This window comes from Girardinichthys multiradiatus, chromosome 24 (genome assembly GCF_021462225.1).
Source record: "Girardinichthys multiradiatus isolate DD_20200921_A chromosome 24, DD_fGirMul_XY1, whole genome shotgun sequence".
NCBI lineage: Eukaryota > Metazoa > Chordata > Actinopteri > Cyprinodontiformes > Goodeidae > Girardinichthys > Girardinichthys multiradiatus.
The window spans coordinates 10,729,947-10,747,738 of NC_061816.1; the positions used below are offsets into that span (position 1 = coordinate 10,729,947).

Here is a 17,792-nt window from a genome sequence, read left to right on the forward strand (position 1 = left end):
ATTGCAGAACATCAGGTAAAATAAAGAAAGAAGTAAAAACAAATATGGATTCTGGGTTTTTACCTTCTATGGGCTTAGGCAGGAAGTGTGCAGCGGGTTTAGTCTTTTTCACCCTGTTGCCTTTCATGATCTGTCCCTCTTTATTGAGGCCCAGAAACCAAGCCCGGCCCGACTCCTTCTGTCTGTAGAGCATCGAGCTGTAGATCACGTAGTAGTTCTCAAACACCGACTCTTTAAACTTGCATTCAGGTGTAAACAGTTCCTGAGAAGACAGAGATCGGATTATTTAATTGCAATGCACCAGCTGTCCCTCTGTAGGAGGAACTGTCACTGATAAAATGATAGGGGCTGCTCAGTCAGAGGAGTAAACTGCAAATAAACAGATCAATAATAAGCAATATAAAACTAAAACAAAAACTTTAAAATGTGGGACCACATACTGAGAATTGCAAAGGTTTGCAAACTTTTTCATATTTTCTCACCTTACAAACACAAATGTCAATGTATTTAGAAGGTTTTATGTGATACACCAACACAATGTACCACCTGCCCTTGATGTGGAAGGAAAATTATTAAATAAAATTATTATTATTGACAAATAAACACAGAGAAAGACAGTCTAATGTATTATATATGGTATATACCGTATAACTTGATACTAGAATTACAGCTGAAAGTCTTTTGGGATATGTTTCTTCCAGCTTGGCACATCTAGTTACTGAGATTTGTACCCATGCCTCTTTGCAGAATAGCTCAAACTTGGATGGAGAGCCTCTGTCAACAGCATATTTCAATCCTCGTGTCATAGTCTGAGGTTTTTGTGGACCAAAGTGCAAAGGCAGGCGAGGAGACGGCATGGCGAGTAGAACGATGATTTATTAAAGAAAAACTCCGGCTTAACAGAAGGGAAGTTGACGCAACAAACCAGAGGGGAACAAAGAAAACAGACCAACTAATATACAAAGGGAAATGAGTGTGGAACAATAGGCAGGTAATCAATGAAACTAGAGACAGGTGTGACATGGCTAGCATGGAGGCTGAAGGACAGGTGAAACTAATACAAAACTGTACCATGGGAGAAGGGACTAAATAAACTTAGAGAAACAGATCTAAGTAAACTATAACAACCTGGAAAATAAGAACCAACAAGGTAATCAGAAGACATAGAGGAAGACCTAACTGAGAAATAAACAAACCCAAACAAATACTGACTGAAATAAATGCAAATCAAAACATAAACAATAAGTGGAACTAGGTATAACTAAAACTAACCTATCAGAAGGAACTGAAACAATAGAGACTAACACAGGGAACAAACTAGGGATAAGGCTGGGAAGAACTACAAATATAAAGGGAAACGAACACTGAGTAAATAATAACTGAAGGGGAACTAAGTCCAAAACAAGAGTCCAAAACAAAAAACAACCCAACCAGGGTGGGCGAAGGGGGCCTCAGAAGGAGGGCAAGAGTCCAAAACAAAAGCACCCAAAGGGGAAAAACTAGAGTCCATGAATGAAACCAAAACAAGCCCAAAAGGGCAGAGCAAAAATCCAAACTTGGAAAATCCAGGAGGCCGGCAACGAAGGACAGGCGATCAGAAGGCCGGCGTCGAAGGAGCTGTCTGTCAGGAGACCGACAGCGAACAGGCAGTAACCTGGACGACCAGTCGAGCAGAGTAGAGGACCCTCGGTCAGGAGGTCTGCGGCGAGGCCAGAAGAACCCACGAAGTGGTAGCCGTAGTCTAGGAGGTCTGTGACGGCTGTGCAGATGGTCAAGTGATTTGAGGTGGAGCGTAGAGGACCCTCGTAACGGCAGATCAGGAGGTCGGCCGCGCCGAGTAGAGGACCCTCCAGGAACTAGGTCAGGGAGTCGATCTAGGTGGATTCCCGAAGGTTGTGAGTCAGGTGTCTCATAGTCAGGCTGTACATCTGAAGCCTTTTGTAAACAGTCAGTTAGTCTTGAAACACAGTCAATTAAGTCAGAAACACAGTCAGTAGACCTTGGAGCCTCGAACCCCTCTTGAAACTCTGGAACTATGATCAGAGGTGGTCTACTGTCGGACCCCTCTGGAAACTCTGTGACTTGGGTCAGAAGCGGTCCACCCTCGGACTCCTCTCGAAACTCCTGAGGCTTGGCAGCATGCTGAGGCTCTGGAGGCTTGGCTGCATGCTGAGGCTCTAGAACAGGAGCTCAGGGAGAAGACTGACCCCCAGCAAAAATTAGAGCTGGAGCGTCTGTCGTCCTCTCGGTGCACGCTGGTTCTGGAGATGATGAGGACAGGTCTGAGGCTTCATGACCAACCCACTACGGTGGTCCCATTAATGATCCTCTGCCGCTCAGCCTCAATAATCTCCACCGTCAAGGAGCTTGGGGAATAGCGTCCCCACTCAGCCTTCCAATTCTTCAACTGGCTCAGGACCTCGCGCATAAGTTCCAGTGAGCCACAGAGCTTAAAAGATGGATGGCCAAGTCCGTGAGGACCTTGCCTCTTCTGAGTACTTGGGCCATGAACTCTAATGAATATGGTGAATAAGTTACAGGCACAAATCCCTGATTAACTTCAGTGAAGGGCGTAGGAGGCCCGGCAGAAACTGCTGTGGATGTGGATGGCTCGGCCGGAGACGCTGCCGACGAGGATGACTGAGCTGATGACCACTGAATCGGGCCAGACTGAAACCCAGAAGCCAGGAGGGACGCCGGAGATACAGGGGAAAGGCGAGAGGTGGTGGCCCAACCCTCCGGGAGAGAAGAGGAGGCGTCGGCACAAGTAGGTGATGGACTGTGAGGTGATGGAGAAGGTCTGCAGCACAGCGGGCCGGTATCAGGGAGGGGAATAGCCAAACCCGAGCCCCAAAATGGAGACCGCTGAGTGTGGAACAATAGGAAGAACTACAAATATAAAAAGGGAAATGAACACTGAGTAAATAATAACTGAAGGGGGACTAATGACAAGAGGAGGAACAGGGAAAAGAAACTAATAAACTAGAAGAATGCAGCAAGAACAAATAACCTAACAATAAATAAGCACAGAAACACTAAGTGGGGAACTAAACTAGAAAACCCAAAGAAGCAAAGAGAACTGTAATAATAATAATAATAATAATATTAATAATAATAACAATAAGGGGAGAAAACCATTCTTAGTAATAAATAAATGAGGAAGCAACCACCAAGGGAACTATGGGCGAGGGGAGAAAGAACTACTAAACCTTGGAGGCAGGAGAGAGAACAAAACTATCAGGAAACAGAAGGAATAAATAAACATAACTACTAAACCCAAAGAAATAGAAACATCAAGCTGAAAAGTAAACAAACACAAAACCACAACAAAGTCCAAAATGGCAGATCCTGACACCTCACTGCAGATTTTTTATTATATTTATGTCTGGACTTTGACTGGGCCATTCTAACCATTCCATTGTAGCTCTGGTTGTATGTTTAGGGTCGTTATCCCATGATGCTGTCACCACCACGTGTCACTATGTGGATGGTGTGTTCAGGGAGAGGTGCAGTGTTAGATATCCACCACAGAGTGTTTTGTATGTAGGCCAAAGAGTTACATTCAGGTCTTGTTTGACTAGCGCACGTTTTTTCACATGTTTGCAGTGTCCGCTGCATGGCTTCCTGCCCTCTGCAAACAGGGCTTCCAACAACTGGGCTGTGTATTTTTGCAGCTCCTCCAGAGTTACCTCGGGCCTATTGGCTGCTTCTCAGATAATTGTCTTTGCAAGTTCTCAGTGAGGTAATTGAAGCTTGGGATATTGTTTTATAACCTACCCTGCTTTAAACGTCTTCCCAACTTTCGCCCTGACTTATCTGCTCTGTTCCTTGGTCTTTATGATGCTGTTTGTTCTCGGATGTTCTCCAACAAACCTCTGAGCCCTTCACAAAAAAGATGAATTTATACTGAGATTAATTGAAGTGGATTAACTAATTAGGTGACTTCTGAAGGCAGTGTGTAGCAATGGAATAATCATTAAGGGGCATCAGAGTAAACGTGGCTGACAACCCTCATTCTCTTTCCAGTTTACAATTACATGCTACTTTATGGTTGTCTGTCACAGAAAAAACATTGCAATTTGTGAAAATGTGAAGACATTCAAAGTGTTTGAATACTTAAGCAATGAATTTGTACAATTAGTAGTTGGTTTAAGGATTCTTACCCATTCAGGAACAAAGAGTGAGTCGAAGCACCACCTTCTTTTTTCTCCAGACAAAAAAAAAAAAAAAAAAAAAACAGCCAGCGGGCTGATTCCTGCGACACAAAGCCCCAAACATCTCATCTACCCACCCACATCTGCTCGGCTGCTATGTGTCAAAACACTCGTCTTTGGGTACCAACGCCTCCAATGGAGCATGTTTCAGTACTGGGACATGTTGTTATTCTAAGTAGGAGAAAAATAAGTCGGCTGTCTATCCGCTAGTGCTACCAACAGTCCCTGCAACTATGAGCAGGCTGTCTGAGACTGATTCATCCTCTTTTGGGTGGTCAGAGAGGGACCCCTTGTGAGTATCTGGCTCTGGATTTCAGACTGCAAATCAGCATGCGTCTGTTTTTTCAACATAGTTTGTGTCAAGAAATGATGTCAGTAATGTTTTACTTCTAGATCTACAACAATGAAGTCGACTATCTTGAGGTAACAAGGGCCTGAAATTCACTTTTAAAATAGGGGGGAATTTCCCCCCCTACAAGCTTTGCAATGGGGGGATTTATACACTTTCGGGGGGATGTAACTTATGACCCTGACAAAATGTCCTACTCATACCTCAGATTAATTTGCAGCTTTAATTTGACACTTTCTCCTTTCTGAGTGGTCATCTTAGGTGGCTCTCTCTTGTCTCCACGCTGTTCCCTCTTCAGCTTTATTCATCTCTTTCCCATCTCTTTAGACGGGAGGTAAAGGAAGAAAAATATTTTAAGCATGGAAACTATCCATTCAACTGCTTGTGAGGTTAACTTTAGATCTTAACATTGTTTAGTCTTACCTCACAATGATATTATTCTAACTGTCCCTTTTTAATCTTTACTTGTCATCATAGCTTCATCTGTGGCTGTCTCTTATCTTTTGTCTCCATGCTTTACTCTTTTCCTATTTTTGTACTTCTGTCTGCATTTCTCTTCATTGTAACAACTTTGTTGAAATAAAATTTCTTTCATGACTTCTGGCTTAGCTGTTTAGGGGCATCGGAGATTATCTGAACTATTTACATTTCTGTAATTTGTTTTATGTTCTTCCACTTTAAGTTGCATCTTTTATCCTTTTGGTGCCTCGTTCTAATCAGTCTCCATTCTCTCTTCTTTCCATGGGCTCTCTCTTTCCAGAAAAAACTAAATATTTCAAAAACCTAAGCTGCAGAAACAGACTTTGGTGACTTGGCATCATAACGTATCCAACTATATACATTGCTCCAACTTTTTTGTTCATCAGCTAAATCAGTGTAATGGTTCTTTTTGGTGGCTCATTCCTCCAGGCTCTGCTCGATCCTCTGTCCTCTCTGTTCTCTGTCTTCTCTGCTTCATCTCTTTCCATTTGATTATAGCTCTGTTAAAATCAAACTGCTCTTGGGGTGGACCAAGTTCTGAAATCATCATCAGATTGGTGAGGTTTGTGTTAAGTGAATTTCTGAATCTTGTTTTTATCCTGTTTTGTGTGCTGAATCCACGTTCGCAAGACACACTTGCGATTGGTATGACCCATCTTAATTAGCTTCTCCATTTCAGTGAATACACCTCTATGTTTACTCAGGACAGCCTCTGCAAACTCTTGAAAGGAAAATGAGGCACACTGGAAACCATAATTTGCTTCAGCAATGCAAACTCGGACCGAGCATCCGCTGCATTTACACTACTTGAGAAGTGTGCCAGTAGGTTGTCAAGTTTATCTGCACCATAGTGAGAAATATTCTCAGACTGTTTTGCCACGATGGCTTTTTTTGGCTCCAGAACTGTGAACCATGACAAAATATCTAGTGTGTCAGAGGGAAATCTTCTGTCAATTTCTTTTATCAAGGGTCCAACATACCTGCTCTTCATGTCATCAAAGGCTGGTTTTTGAGTGTGACAGTGAAACACTTTATCTCCTTTAAACTTGTTACCTTGTAGAGACCTGAAGAATCCTGCTTCTGAAGGGCCAGGGTGGACTATTAGTTTTCCCAGTGCTGCTTTGGTACTTTCAACCATTGGCTCGGCTGTGGAAAAGTCCAGATCTTCTCTTTGAAAATGTTTTGAGAGAAGGACCACATGCATCAGTAAATCCTTCATAATGTGCCAAAGGGCCACAAAGTTAAATTGTCTGACAGCTATCAATAGACCTTTGGCTTTGTCAGCATCCTGAGCATCAGAGGCCATGTGCTCCAGTACATCTCTCAGGAATTTCAATGATCTGCACACAACTGAAACTGTGAATTGACAAGCACCTCACTGTATGTGGCTGAGTGAACTTCAGATGGGGTTCATCTAGCTGTTTCTGCACTTCATGCAGCTTGTTGCTTCTGACAGCAGAGTTACTGAAAAACACAAACACTGATCTCAAATCCTGCTGAAACTTCTTCACCTGTGGCACAGAGCTGGCTGCATCGGTGGCAGCAAGTGCAAGACGATGAGCTGTACAGCTCACCAAATCTGAGTTATATAATTCTCTTAGTTTTTTAACAACTCCTTGAGGACACCCTGTCATAACAGCTGCTCCATCAGTGCAAACTGCTGTAAGTTGTTTTCCATCTAGATTTTTTTCTGTCAACAGTTGTTTCACATCCTCAACAATAGTATCTGCTCTTCCATCAACTATTTCAGAATTCCTGAACAGTTTTGTTCGAATCTTGTTGTCTTCGATGTACCTGACGTAGGTAATTAGTTGTTTTGTATTGCTAATGTCAGTAGATTCATCCAGTACTAATGAGAACACAGGACTTCTTCTTACAGCATTGTCAACATCTTCTACAAGTGTACTTGCAATGGCTTGGTGCATTTCTGACAATCCTTTTTCATTTTTGTAACTACCACAGCTTGATGTTTCTGTGTTAAGCTTTTTAAAAACGGGACACTCCATGTCTTTCATAAATTTAACCAGATGACAAAATTTTGCTTTGGGTGATTCGTTTTCGGAAATAAAGTAAGCAGTTTTTAGAAGCCCCTTTGTTTCCTCGTCACACTGTGACTGCGCTTCTTCAATAGCTTTAGCCATCACGTTTTTTGCTGAATCTGCCTCGTGTTTTCTTTTTACTGCAGCTGTATGAGAAACGCCATCTGAGTGGCGGCGCAAAGTTGATGTTTTATAGCACCGGCTCGTAAAAAGGCACAGCACTGTACATTTTACAAATAGAACAGTTCATTTCACCATTATTATGTTCAAGCCATGGATATATTTTGAGCCAGTTAACCTGAAACTTGTCTTTGGACGGCGTCATAAAGTTACCAGCGCTACCTGTATGAGAATCCAGAAGTTTTGGGTCACTCCTGACATCACTGGCTTCAGCGCTGCCTCCAGCCGTGAGTTTTTCTTGAGGTGTTTTTTTGGGAGCGGGTTCCCCTTCAGCTGATGTAACATTCGATTTACGTTTTAACCAACGGTCCATGTTTAACCGCACATTTACCTTAATCCTACAATTGTTGCTTTTCTAGCAAGAGGGATAAAGCGAGAGCGGAGAGAGCTCGTATCCTGAGAGAAAAGGAGCGCACACGCCTGGCCCAACTGGCACGCGCGCCAAATGATGGTGGTGCAAACGCCCACGTCCTTACATTTCGCTGATTCCATGCGGGAATGTCCCACATTATAAATAAGACCTATATTTGCGAGAATCAAAAATGTAATGCGCAATACCCTCAATCCCGCTGCAAATTTCAGGTCCTGAATGTATCCTCTTTTTTTCCAAGATAGGTGGAAAGAATGATTGATTCTTTGATAAAGCCATTTTATTATATAGTATTGCTTTGATGAGTATCTCTGGATGAGAACAGTTATATATTATTGCTTTTTAAAATAGAAATAATGGCATCACGAAATATTAACTCATATCTCCAATATAATGAGGTAAGTTAGTGTATCTCAAGATGTTATAAAATGTAATTTTTAAGGATGTCTTCCCGTTGCTTCTCTAATGTCTGATGTTTGCGGGCTTGTCCCTTGTTTTTATAATGTGTTTTCAAACTATTATATTCTATTAATTCTTTGGTATCAAGCTTTTCTAGGTCCAAGCGACAGAATACAAATTGTAATATCAACATTGTAAGCTTAATATTCACAGAATAATGACAAAACTAAACCTTTTATGACCAAACACATTACATTATCTTGAGATAATTGACTTTGTACCATTTTAAGATAAACTGTTACATAGAAATAAGCTATTTGGAAATAATGAAATAGCTGCACAATATTAGCAAAATATGTCATTACAATAGTATTGTTGAAAACTGATGATATAATTAGCCCAGATTTTCGTGTCCAAGCGGCCTCTGTGAGCTTCTCACTAAATAAAACACGACGGCAGTTGGAGTTGATACGAGTAACCAAATATCAATATCAGGACAAAATTAGTTGTAATTTTGAGATGATTAAAATATTAACATGACAAAAAAAGGTTTGTTACCTCAAGATAATGAGATCATAAACGTTTGTTGGAGACGAAATGCTAATTAAGCCGTTACCCCAAAAAATATGCATTGTGATGTCAAGACAAGTTAGCTCGGCTATTATCTTGAAAAAAATCTTTAATTTCAAAATAGTAAGTTAATTAGGCTGTAAACACCAATGAAACAAGCATTTTTATTTTAAGACAAGTTCATTAAGCTGTAACCTTCACGCAGCAAGCTCTGCTACATAAAACTACTTGAATTAAACCATACACTGACAAAATGAGCTTTGTTTGCCCAGGATGATAGGTTAAACTAAGCTATGACCAAAGTAATGTTATTAGAAGATATCAGGTGGTTCAGGGGTCTCCCTGGGCAAAACAAGCACCATCGAAGGTTATTAAGCTGTTATTAACAAAATTAGCTTTGTTCGTCAAAGATAAGTTAATGCAGGGAATAATAAGATAATAACTAAGTAATAAGTAAATTAAACTTTTACAAAGTAGCTTCATTTTTAAGAAAATGTTTTTTTATGAGAGTACAAGCGCGTGATTACAGCACAGTTACCAAACCAAAACAAATCATTATCTCAGACAACATAATGAAAATAACTGAACTTCTGTATGAAGGAAGATTTATGCAGGTTTGGTTTAAGACTTTAGTCTTATTAAACAAAATAACTAAAGCCTCTTCTCCAAGGTCTGCTTGCAGAAAACTGAGCCATACAAGCTAAACAAGGCTGAAAAGCTGCTTCAAGCTTTTACGGCTCAAATAAATATAAACACGTTTTCAGTGACATTTAATTTATTGCGTGACCTTTGATTTTCACATTTTGAGGGGTTTTCTTTAGACCAGAAGTTTTCTTTTATATCTTTGACTTGGTCACATTGCTTAAGTGTTTAAGTTTGTATTCCAGGAACCAGCTCTTAACACGATAAACAATAACTGATCTATATACTTTTTCCAAACCAGGATACTGACTGTCTAAACTTTATTTAACCCTCGTAAATTTCATGACATTTGAGTATTTGGTTTGTTTTGTCTGAATATCTTGAGCAAGACTTTAATCAAACAGGGAATGGTAATGATTGTTTAACGAACAAATTGATACGTCTGCTGTTACAAAAGAACATAAGCAATCGAGTTAACATCCAGGCCATCACATAACGAGATGGCTCCTGCCAAACCAAACAATCCCTGTCGAGGTCCCTGGACCCCAGACTGGGAAGTGTTTGTCTAGACTGTCTCTTATTGGTTCCTGTAGGTCTCTTGCCAGATCCACAGACACATTGTCATTCAGCTCAGGTCTGTCGGTCCGAGTCTCATAGCAACATGAGGAAGAGAGGCGACACTGTAGCTGTGGCAACCAACCAGCACCGAGAGGGAGGGGTCAGCGGATGTGCGTCTACAGGGAGGCCTCCGAGATAAACACAAACGCATAAACACACGCATTGGTAATCTAACAGAGCAATAATGCGCTACATCTCATGCTCTACCCGATCCACTCATGCTAACAGAAAAGTGACATGGTTATTAAATGTGTAGGTGGCTGTAGGGCCATCAGACTGCACAGACACACACTTGTGGCTCTGGGGAATGAGCGGAGGGGAGGTGCTGGGGTATTAAATGTGACTAAAGCACGGGTTGGCAGCAAAACAAGACTGGTGATAATGAATGAATGAATACTGCATTTTTTCCCCCGTCATGAAAACAAATGATTTTGATTCATATCAACAGCATGGTTGCTCCCTGAACTGCTTGCCATTTTTCATTTGCAGATTGAATAACCTAATTATAAATGTATTTAGTCCTGACCTGCAACCCTGGATTCATTATTCATTTGGTAAGAAGAATGGTCTTTGCTGGTGGGCACGAACCAGTGCCAGAAACTTATTAATGCGGGTCAGTTAGGTCATATATCATTTAATAGCGCTTTTAGAATAAAAGAAATGTGATGACGGAGGCAGCAACAACTCTTCTAAAGTGTACTCAGAAAGAACAAGTGAACTGTAAGAATGAGCCAGGATGAAAACCTCCCGGCGTTACAGGTGAGTCATTCTCACAGTACTGCCTGCCCGAATGCGTTTCTGTCGTCATTTCTAAATGGCCGTGTTCACAAGCTGCCCACAAAAGGGAGACAGGCAGAAATGAATGAAAGAAATGGAGGGCGTGGTGTGTATGGGGGGGGTGTTGCAAAATGGGACATGAAGGAGAGGGGGAGAGAGAATAAATCACCAAGTGAGGAGGATGACGCCTCCTGATTGGAAAAACAGCAGGGGATTCTCTCTCTTCCTCTCACCCTGCCTGCTCTTATCTATGTATTTCTCTCATCACTCTTCTTTTTTCTCTCTATACTGCAGCGATTTGATGCACACACTGCACACATGCATGGCCGTTGTTATCTTTTGAATTGCAGCCTCTAACATGCATGGACACCAGGCTGAACTGATCGCAATGGTCAGCCAGAAGACCCTCTTAGCATCTAAGATATCCTGCTCCAAAACACCCTAAATCAATACAGACCGCGCTTTGTTCCTCGTCAATTAAGGACCTAAAAATACAGAATTCATAAACGGAAAGGAAAAAAGCAATCTCAAGTTTTGGCACAGTGCAGGACGGTACTAATAACACAACTTGGCTACTAGATGCATAGTGCTACCATGGTTTGAAAGCGAGAACGTTCCAGTCAATTTACATTCACGGTACAACAATAAACCATAGTGAATAATTAATGCTCTGTTTTATTTTTTATATGCTTTTGGTAATTTGTATCGACCAAGAATGAATGTTGCTGAAGGGATTTTAATGGGCAGCATTAAATAAACTAACAGAAATAAAAGACTTCAGATCTGAGGGCTCATTATCTAGTTTAATGTGTTAGGGCTACACTTAATTTTCTCTTCAACATCTGTTTGTCGTGGCTGTAAAAGCAGAGTGCTTGATTCAGTAATGTTACGTTTAAACTGTCAGTGTGTGGTAATCTTCTACTGCACAATTAAGCTCTATTTTGTAGTGGTCCGTCACAGAAAATTCCCAATAAAAAGGTTTGTAGCTGTTAAATGACAAAATGTGAACTCCTTTCAGCAGCAACATTACTTTAGTGTATATGATTACAGCTTAATGTTGTCTTATACAGGGGTTGGACAATGAAACTGAAACACCTGGTTTTAGACCACAATAATTTATTAGTATGGTGTAGGGCCTCCGTTTGCGGCCAATACAGCGTCAATTCATCTTGGGAATGACATATACAAGTCCTGCACAGTGGTCAGAGGGATTTTAAGCCATTCTTCTTGCAGGATAGTGGCCAGGTCACTACGTGATACTGGTGGAGGAAAACGTTTCCTGACTCGCTCCTCCAAAACACCCCAAAGTGGCTCAATAATATTTAGATCTGGTGACTGTGCAGGCCATGGGAGATGTTCAACTTCACTTTCATGTTCATCAAACCAATCTTTCACCAGTCTTGCTGTGTGTATTGGTGCATTGTTATCCTGATACACGGCACCGCCTTCAGGATACAATGTTTGAACCATTGGATGCACATGGTCCTCAAGAATGGTTCGGTAGTCCTTGGCAGTGACGCGCCCATCTAGCACAAGTATTGGGCCAAGGGAATGCCATGATATGGCAGCCCAAACCATCACTGATCCACCCCCATGCTTCACTCTGGGCATGGAACAGTCTGGGTGGTACGCTTCTTTGGGGCTTCTCCACACCGTAACTCTCCTGGATGTGGGGAAAACAGTAAAGGTGGACTCATCAGAGAACAATACATGTTTCACATTGTCCACAGCCCAAGATTTGCGCTCCTTGCACCATTGAAACCGACGTTTGGCATTGGCATGAGTGACCAAAGGTTTGGCTATAGCAGCCAGGCCGTGTATATTGACCCTGTGGAGCTCCTGATGGACAGTTCTGGTGGAAACAGGAGAGTTGAGGTGCACATTTAATTCTGACATGATTTGGGCAGCCGTGGTTTTATGTTTTTTGGATACAATCCGGGTTAGCACCCGAACATCCCTTTCAGACAGCTTCCTCTTGCGTCCACAGTTAATCCTGTTGGATGTGGTTCGTCCTTCTTGGTGGTATGCTGACATTACCCTGGATACCGTGGCTCTTGATACATCACAAAGACTTGCTGTCTTGGTCACAGATGCGCCAGCAAGACGTGCACCAACAATTTGTCCTCTTTTGAACTCTGGTATGTCACCCATAATGTTGTGTGCATTTCAATATTTTGAGCAAAACTGTGCTCTTACCCTGCTAATTGAACCTTCACACTCTGCTCTTACTGGTGCAATGTGCAATCAATGAAGACTGGCTACCAGGCTGGTCCAATTTAGCCATGAAACCTCCCACACTAAAATGACAGGTGTTTCAGTTTCATTGTCCAACCTCTGTATGTATAAATGTGCAGCATGAGGATGTAAAAGTAGACAGTTAAATATTACCAGTCTTGCATGTTTGTATTATGTATATTTCAAGCTTATGAAATAAAGATCTCAAAATTCAACGAGTCAAGGATTCCTTCATGTATGCCATGCAAAAGGGAAAAGAGGCAGGGAGGGAGGGAGGGAGAAAGGAATAACAGAAAGAACTGAGGTAGGACACAAGGATTGATTGATTGAGAGAAAGAAGGAAAGACATAAAGGAAGGAACAAGAATAAAAACAAAAGAGGAAAATATGGGCAGAAGGAAAGAAACAGTGACAAGGAAGGAAGAAAAAAATGAAATAAGGGGGAAGGAAGGACACAAGGAAGGAATGACAACTAGGATAATGTCAATAGGATAAGAAAAAACATCTAGAAATGAAAATTATTTTCCATACTGTCCTTTACTTTTTTAATACTTATTCAGACCTGGAATATACTAAAAACAAATCCCAGACATTTCCAGATGGCATAGGAACCCCGTAATTCTCATCACGAAATGACACTCGCTACTTTGTAAATGGCATCTGTGTGTGCAAACATATTATATTCTAAAAAAACATTAATTTGAGTATTACTGACCAGTGCAAAGAAGATTTGATTTGACTACAGGTGAAAAATCGAGTTAATGATATTTTCCTGGCAAATGAGGGTCAGAATTCACACCAAGGAGATGCCCAGCAACCACCTGTTCTTTACTAAGGTTTAGTTTTTGAGAGACTCCAGACTCATTATTTTTAGAAGCCTTAGTGTATAATCTAATTTAACTCAAAATGCATTTGCACCTCCTGTTCTTTGCGTAAGAATATTTTATGCAACTGAGTTCCCAAATATTGTTCCCCCATCCCCGTACGTATGCACTGTGAGTGCATCTGTGTGCATCTGTTTGTGTTCACTGCTCAGCGAGTGGGTGTGTTTGTTTCCAACACCAGTTATTATCACAGCACTAATTACCCAGGGGGATTGTGGGTAAAGAAAATCATCCTACAAAAAAGAATCCCAAAGAGAAAAGGGGGAAACCGAGGAGTGGAAAGAAGAGTGTTGCTCAACACTTCAGGTCTGCATTGATTCAACTACTCCAAAGAAAATCTGTCTCTTACTTTGGGTCAGCTGAGCTGCAACTGGTATCCAGATGCTTCTTAAGAACCTGTTTTGAAACTAGCCTGCATTCAGGGGAGTCAGAGGTAAACTGTATTATTGAGTTAGTGGATAAACTGAGGTGGAAATGCTGGGGCCACTAGTGAGTAAAACCATAACTCATACTGAAATGGTTCTCCTACTGTAGAAAAAACAGCAAGGTGTAAAACATATTTCCCTGGTGGCAAATTAAAACTTGAGATACTTTTTAGTTTTTTATTTTGTACTGAAGTTGAGAACCTGACCCCACTTTCTGCCAATCTCCTTTGGGAAAAAATAAAATGAAAGGCCACTAGTGGCACAAAATATTTCTTTAATCATAGCAAATTACTGATTGAGACATCATGCAGCTGTATGACGTTGTTATAACCTCTATCTGAACTTCATTTGTTTCTGTAAAACTCCATCGTGTGTCACGGTTCTGTCACGGTTAACTTGGAATTGGACCCCAGAATGCAGACGAGCAGGCAGCGTGATGGTAAGTGAAAAGGTTTTAATGACAAAGAACAAAAACTCACTCACAGCAGGAGGCAGGAACAAAACAACGGACGGGCAGGCGAGACAGGCATGGCATGATCCGAAAATAAGACTTGAGCATCAAAACTTGACATGAGCATGAAAGTGAAAGATGTTTCCGCAAAGACTAACAGAGCAGGTGTGAATATATCGAGTGAAAACCAGGTGGAGCAAGGGGACAGATTAACTTGGACAGGTGAGCCGAATAAACTTAATTGACAGACAGAACGAAACATGGCTGCGGCAAAAACAGACTCTAATAAACAAACTAGAAAAACGTGAAGCTAAAGCATAACCAGATCCGAAAACCAAACTTGACAAAACATGAACAAGATGACAAAACTAAAGCATGACCAGGAAAATAAACAGAAACATGATTCAAAATCTAAGAAGAATAACAACAAAAGAACGAGTCAAAACCTTAACTGTGAAAAACATAAGAAACCCGAAACCAAAAACCAAACAACCCTACATCATGACATTGTGTTTATAGTTCTCTTTGGACTTGTGAAGAAGATTTTCAAATCATCAATAAAAAAGTGCTATTCCACCAAAGCAAAGCGGGTTAAAAGAAACATGTAATTCAGTATTGGATGAATCTTTAGCAGTAGATAAAATCCTTTTTCCATATTTTCAAGCCACACTTTTAATTGGAAAGTCTGTTCTATAGTGCTTCAGTGTTGCAATTTATGGAGTGGTGTCCTTGAAGAGCCCCAACAGCTCCCAAGTAACTAATTTGTTCTCTAGTTACCAGAAAATATATGTGTTTGTCACGACTCGCATGTTCTAACATCTATTTTCTGTGCCTCTTCTCTCTCTTTTCATCTCTAGGATATAGACTTTTGCAGGGCTCGATCCATCTGAGTGCTTCACTGTCTGCGTTATGAATGGAGATTCACACCTACGTACACAGACGTGCAGCGGACACAGACTGCTTGATTTGTACAGAGCACACACATCCATGTTTGTCGAAAACATCCTGTTCTAAGAAAACATGAGGCGGTCCAGACAGATTGGATCTGTGTGAAGAAATGAAATGACAGGACTACAATGTTCTAAAGGACATAGGGCCACAGTATGTGCCACAGCACCAGAACTGTGCAGCAGGGGAACCAATGTGTTACCCGTGCACAGACAAATTTTAATAAAAAAATACTTTTTGTCATTTTTCCATACTGAATAAATATTCTCAAATGAAAAGGTTGATAGTTCTATTTATATTTCTATAGCAATAAAAGATGAATTGTTTTAAGGCTTCCGACATCTTCACCAGGCAACCAAGGAGAGTGCTTTATATTTCTTTGTGCCATGACTGTCATAATCTGCCTGTGTGTGGGGTTTCAGTTTGTGTCCTGCTTACTTTTTGCACTTCTATGTTCTTCTCTTGCTTTTTTTCAGTTCATTCAGGTTTATTAGTTTCATTCTGGTTTTCAGATATTTTAGTTTTAGTTTAGCTCTTTAGATCATTTTGTTCTTGTGTAAAGAGTTATATGTTATTCTCCACTCATCTGTATTAATTAGTCACTCTCTCCCTCAGTTGCCTTCAGTATCTTTTCCACTAGCTGCATCTCATTCCTTTCTGATTAGCTCCCTTGGTTCATTGGTCCATCCTCCTCCCTTCAGCAGTATTTATACCTTCTGGTTCTTCATTGTTCTCTGCTGGATCCAACTGTTTACCTCCCTCTTCCATGTCCCCGCCTGTGTTTCCGTTTTTAGTTCTTCATTTAAGTATTATTAAAAACTCTTTATATTACCAATAGGCTCCCGTCCTCCTGCTTGCACTTTGGTCCTGCTCCACCTCAGCACAATATGACAATGACCAAGTACTGTAGTTATCTTTGATGTTAGACTAAAACTCTAGAAGAAAAATCTAAGCATATTTTAGTATTTTCTGGATATTTAGAATCTACAAATCTACAAAAATTAAAGTTAAAAAACAAGAATAAAATGCAACTCTGGCGCCAGTTATTCCAAAATAAAAGCCCAGACTGAGTCTTAATAAACCCTGCGTTTTCATGACAATGGCTTTGTGTTAGACAAAAACTGCAGATGGACTTAACCACAAGCGAAACATGAAACAATATTCAGTAAAGTACAATTTGGAAAATGTGCAATGTTGTTGCCCAGTAATAAAATAAAGCAGCTAAACAAAGACATGTTGAGAGTCTGAATGGGCAATATTCTTACTTTGCATCACCGTCCCTGCCATTTAAGATGGCATCATGTCAAGGGGGTTTAAGAACTGAGAATAAACAGATAAATATGTTGGCATGGTAGTTTAGTTGTGCAATGATCAATATTTGGTGTTGACACCAAATCATGATCTTGAACCTCGTACAGTGTCACCACAAAGTAGCCAAATCATATCACTTCCTCTCAAATAGTTACATTACAGACTTATTCCACAACACTAGATTTTTTAAATTATCTATAAAAACGACCCATGATAGGTCTGGGTATTTTATCCCATTCTTTGTAGGTCATTTCAAGTTCAGTGAGGCTGGATCAGCACTAATGGTGGACAAATATTTTTAGGTCTTTCCAGAGATGTTAAAATAGATTTAAATCCAGGCCACTCAGACATTCATAAACGTCCCACTTTCCCACAGCATAACTCTGCCACCAACATGCTTCACAGTGAGAATGGTTCTAGCCAAGTGATGAACAGTGCAGCATTTTTTTCTAGACATGATGCTTTGAGGACAAATCGTTTCATTCTGGTTTTATCAGACCAGGAAACTGTCCAGCCACTCATCCATAAAGGTCTCATTGGTGCAGCGAGTTAGCGATGGTTGACATTGTGGATAGTTCTATCTCCACAAGGGAAGACTCGAGCTCTGCCTTTGTAAGCATTGGGTTTTGGGTCACCTTTCTGATCAAGATCCTTCTTCCCTGATTCCTCAGTTTGTTCAGGCAGCCAGATCCAGGGAGAGTTGGTTACAAACTTCTTCCATTTCCAAATTAAAAAAAGACTGCGATGCTTTTCAGAATCTTCAATGATGCCAAAATGTTTTGTGTTATTCTTTAGATTTGTGTCTTCAATTCATTTGACTTCATTGCATGGTTTAAGCTCTGACATGCTCTGTCAACTGTGAAACGTTATATGGGTAATACACTGCACTCCAAATCCTGTT

The 17,792-nt window shown here is 40.8% G+C and overlaps 1 protein-coding gene across 2 annotated transcripts in view; it reads right to left on the reverse strand.

Annotated features, from left to right (window-relative positions):
- The window catches only part of LOC124861367 (fibroblast growth factor 14-like), an 89,084-nt gene that overhangs the window by 8,656 nt on the left and 62,636 nt on the right, over positions 1-17,792 (reverse strand). For both annotated transcript variants that reach the window (XM_047355047.1, XM_047355048.1), the window contains exon 4: positions 64-262. In XM_047355047.1, the coding sequence (XP_047211003.1) occupies positions 64-262 (199 nt within the window). The remainder of the gene's footprint in view (positions 1-63; positions 263-17,792) is intronic.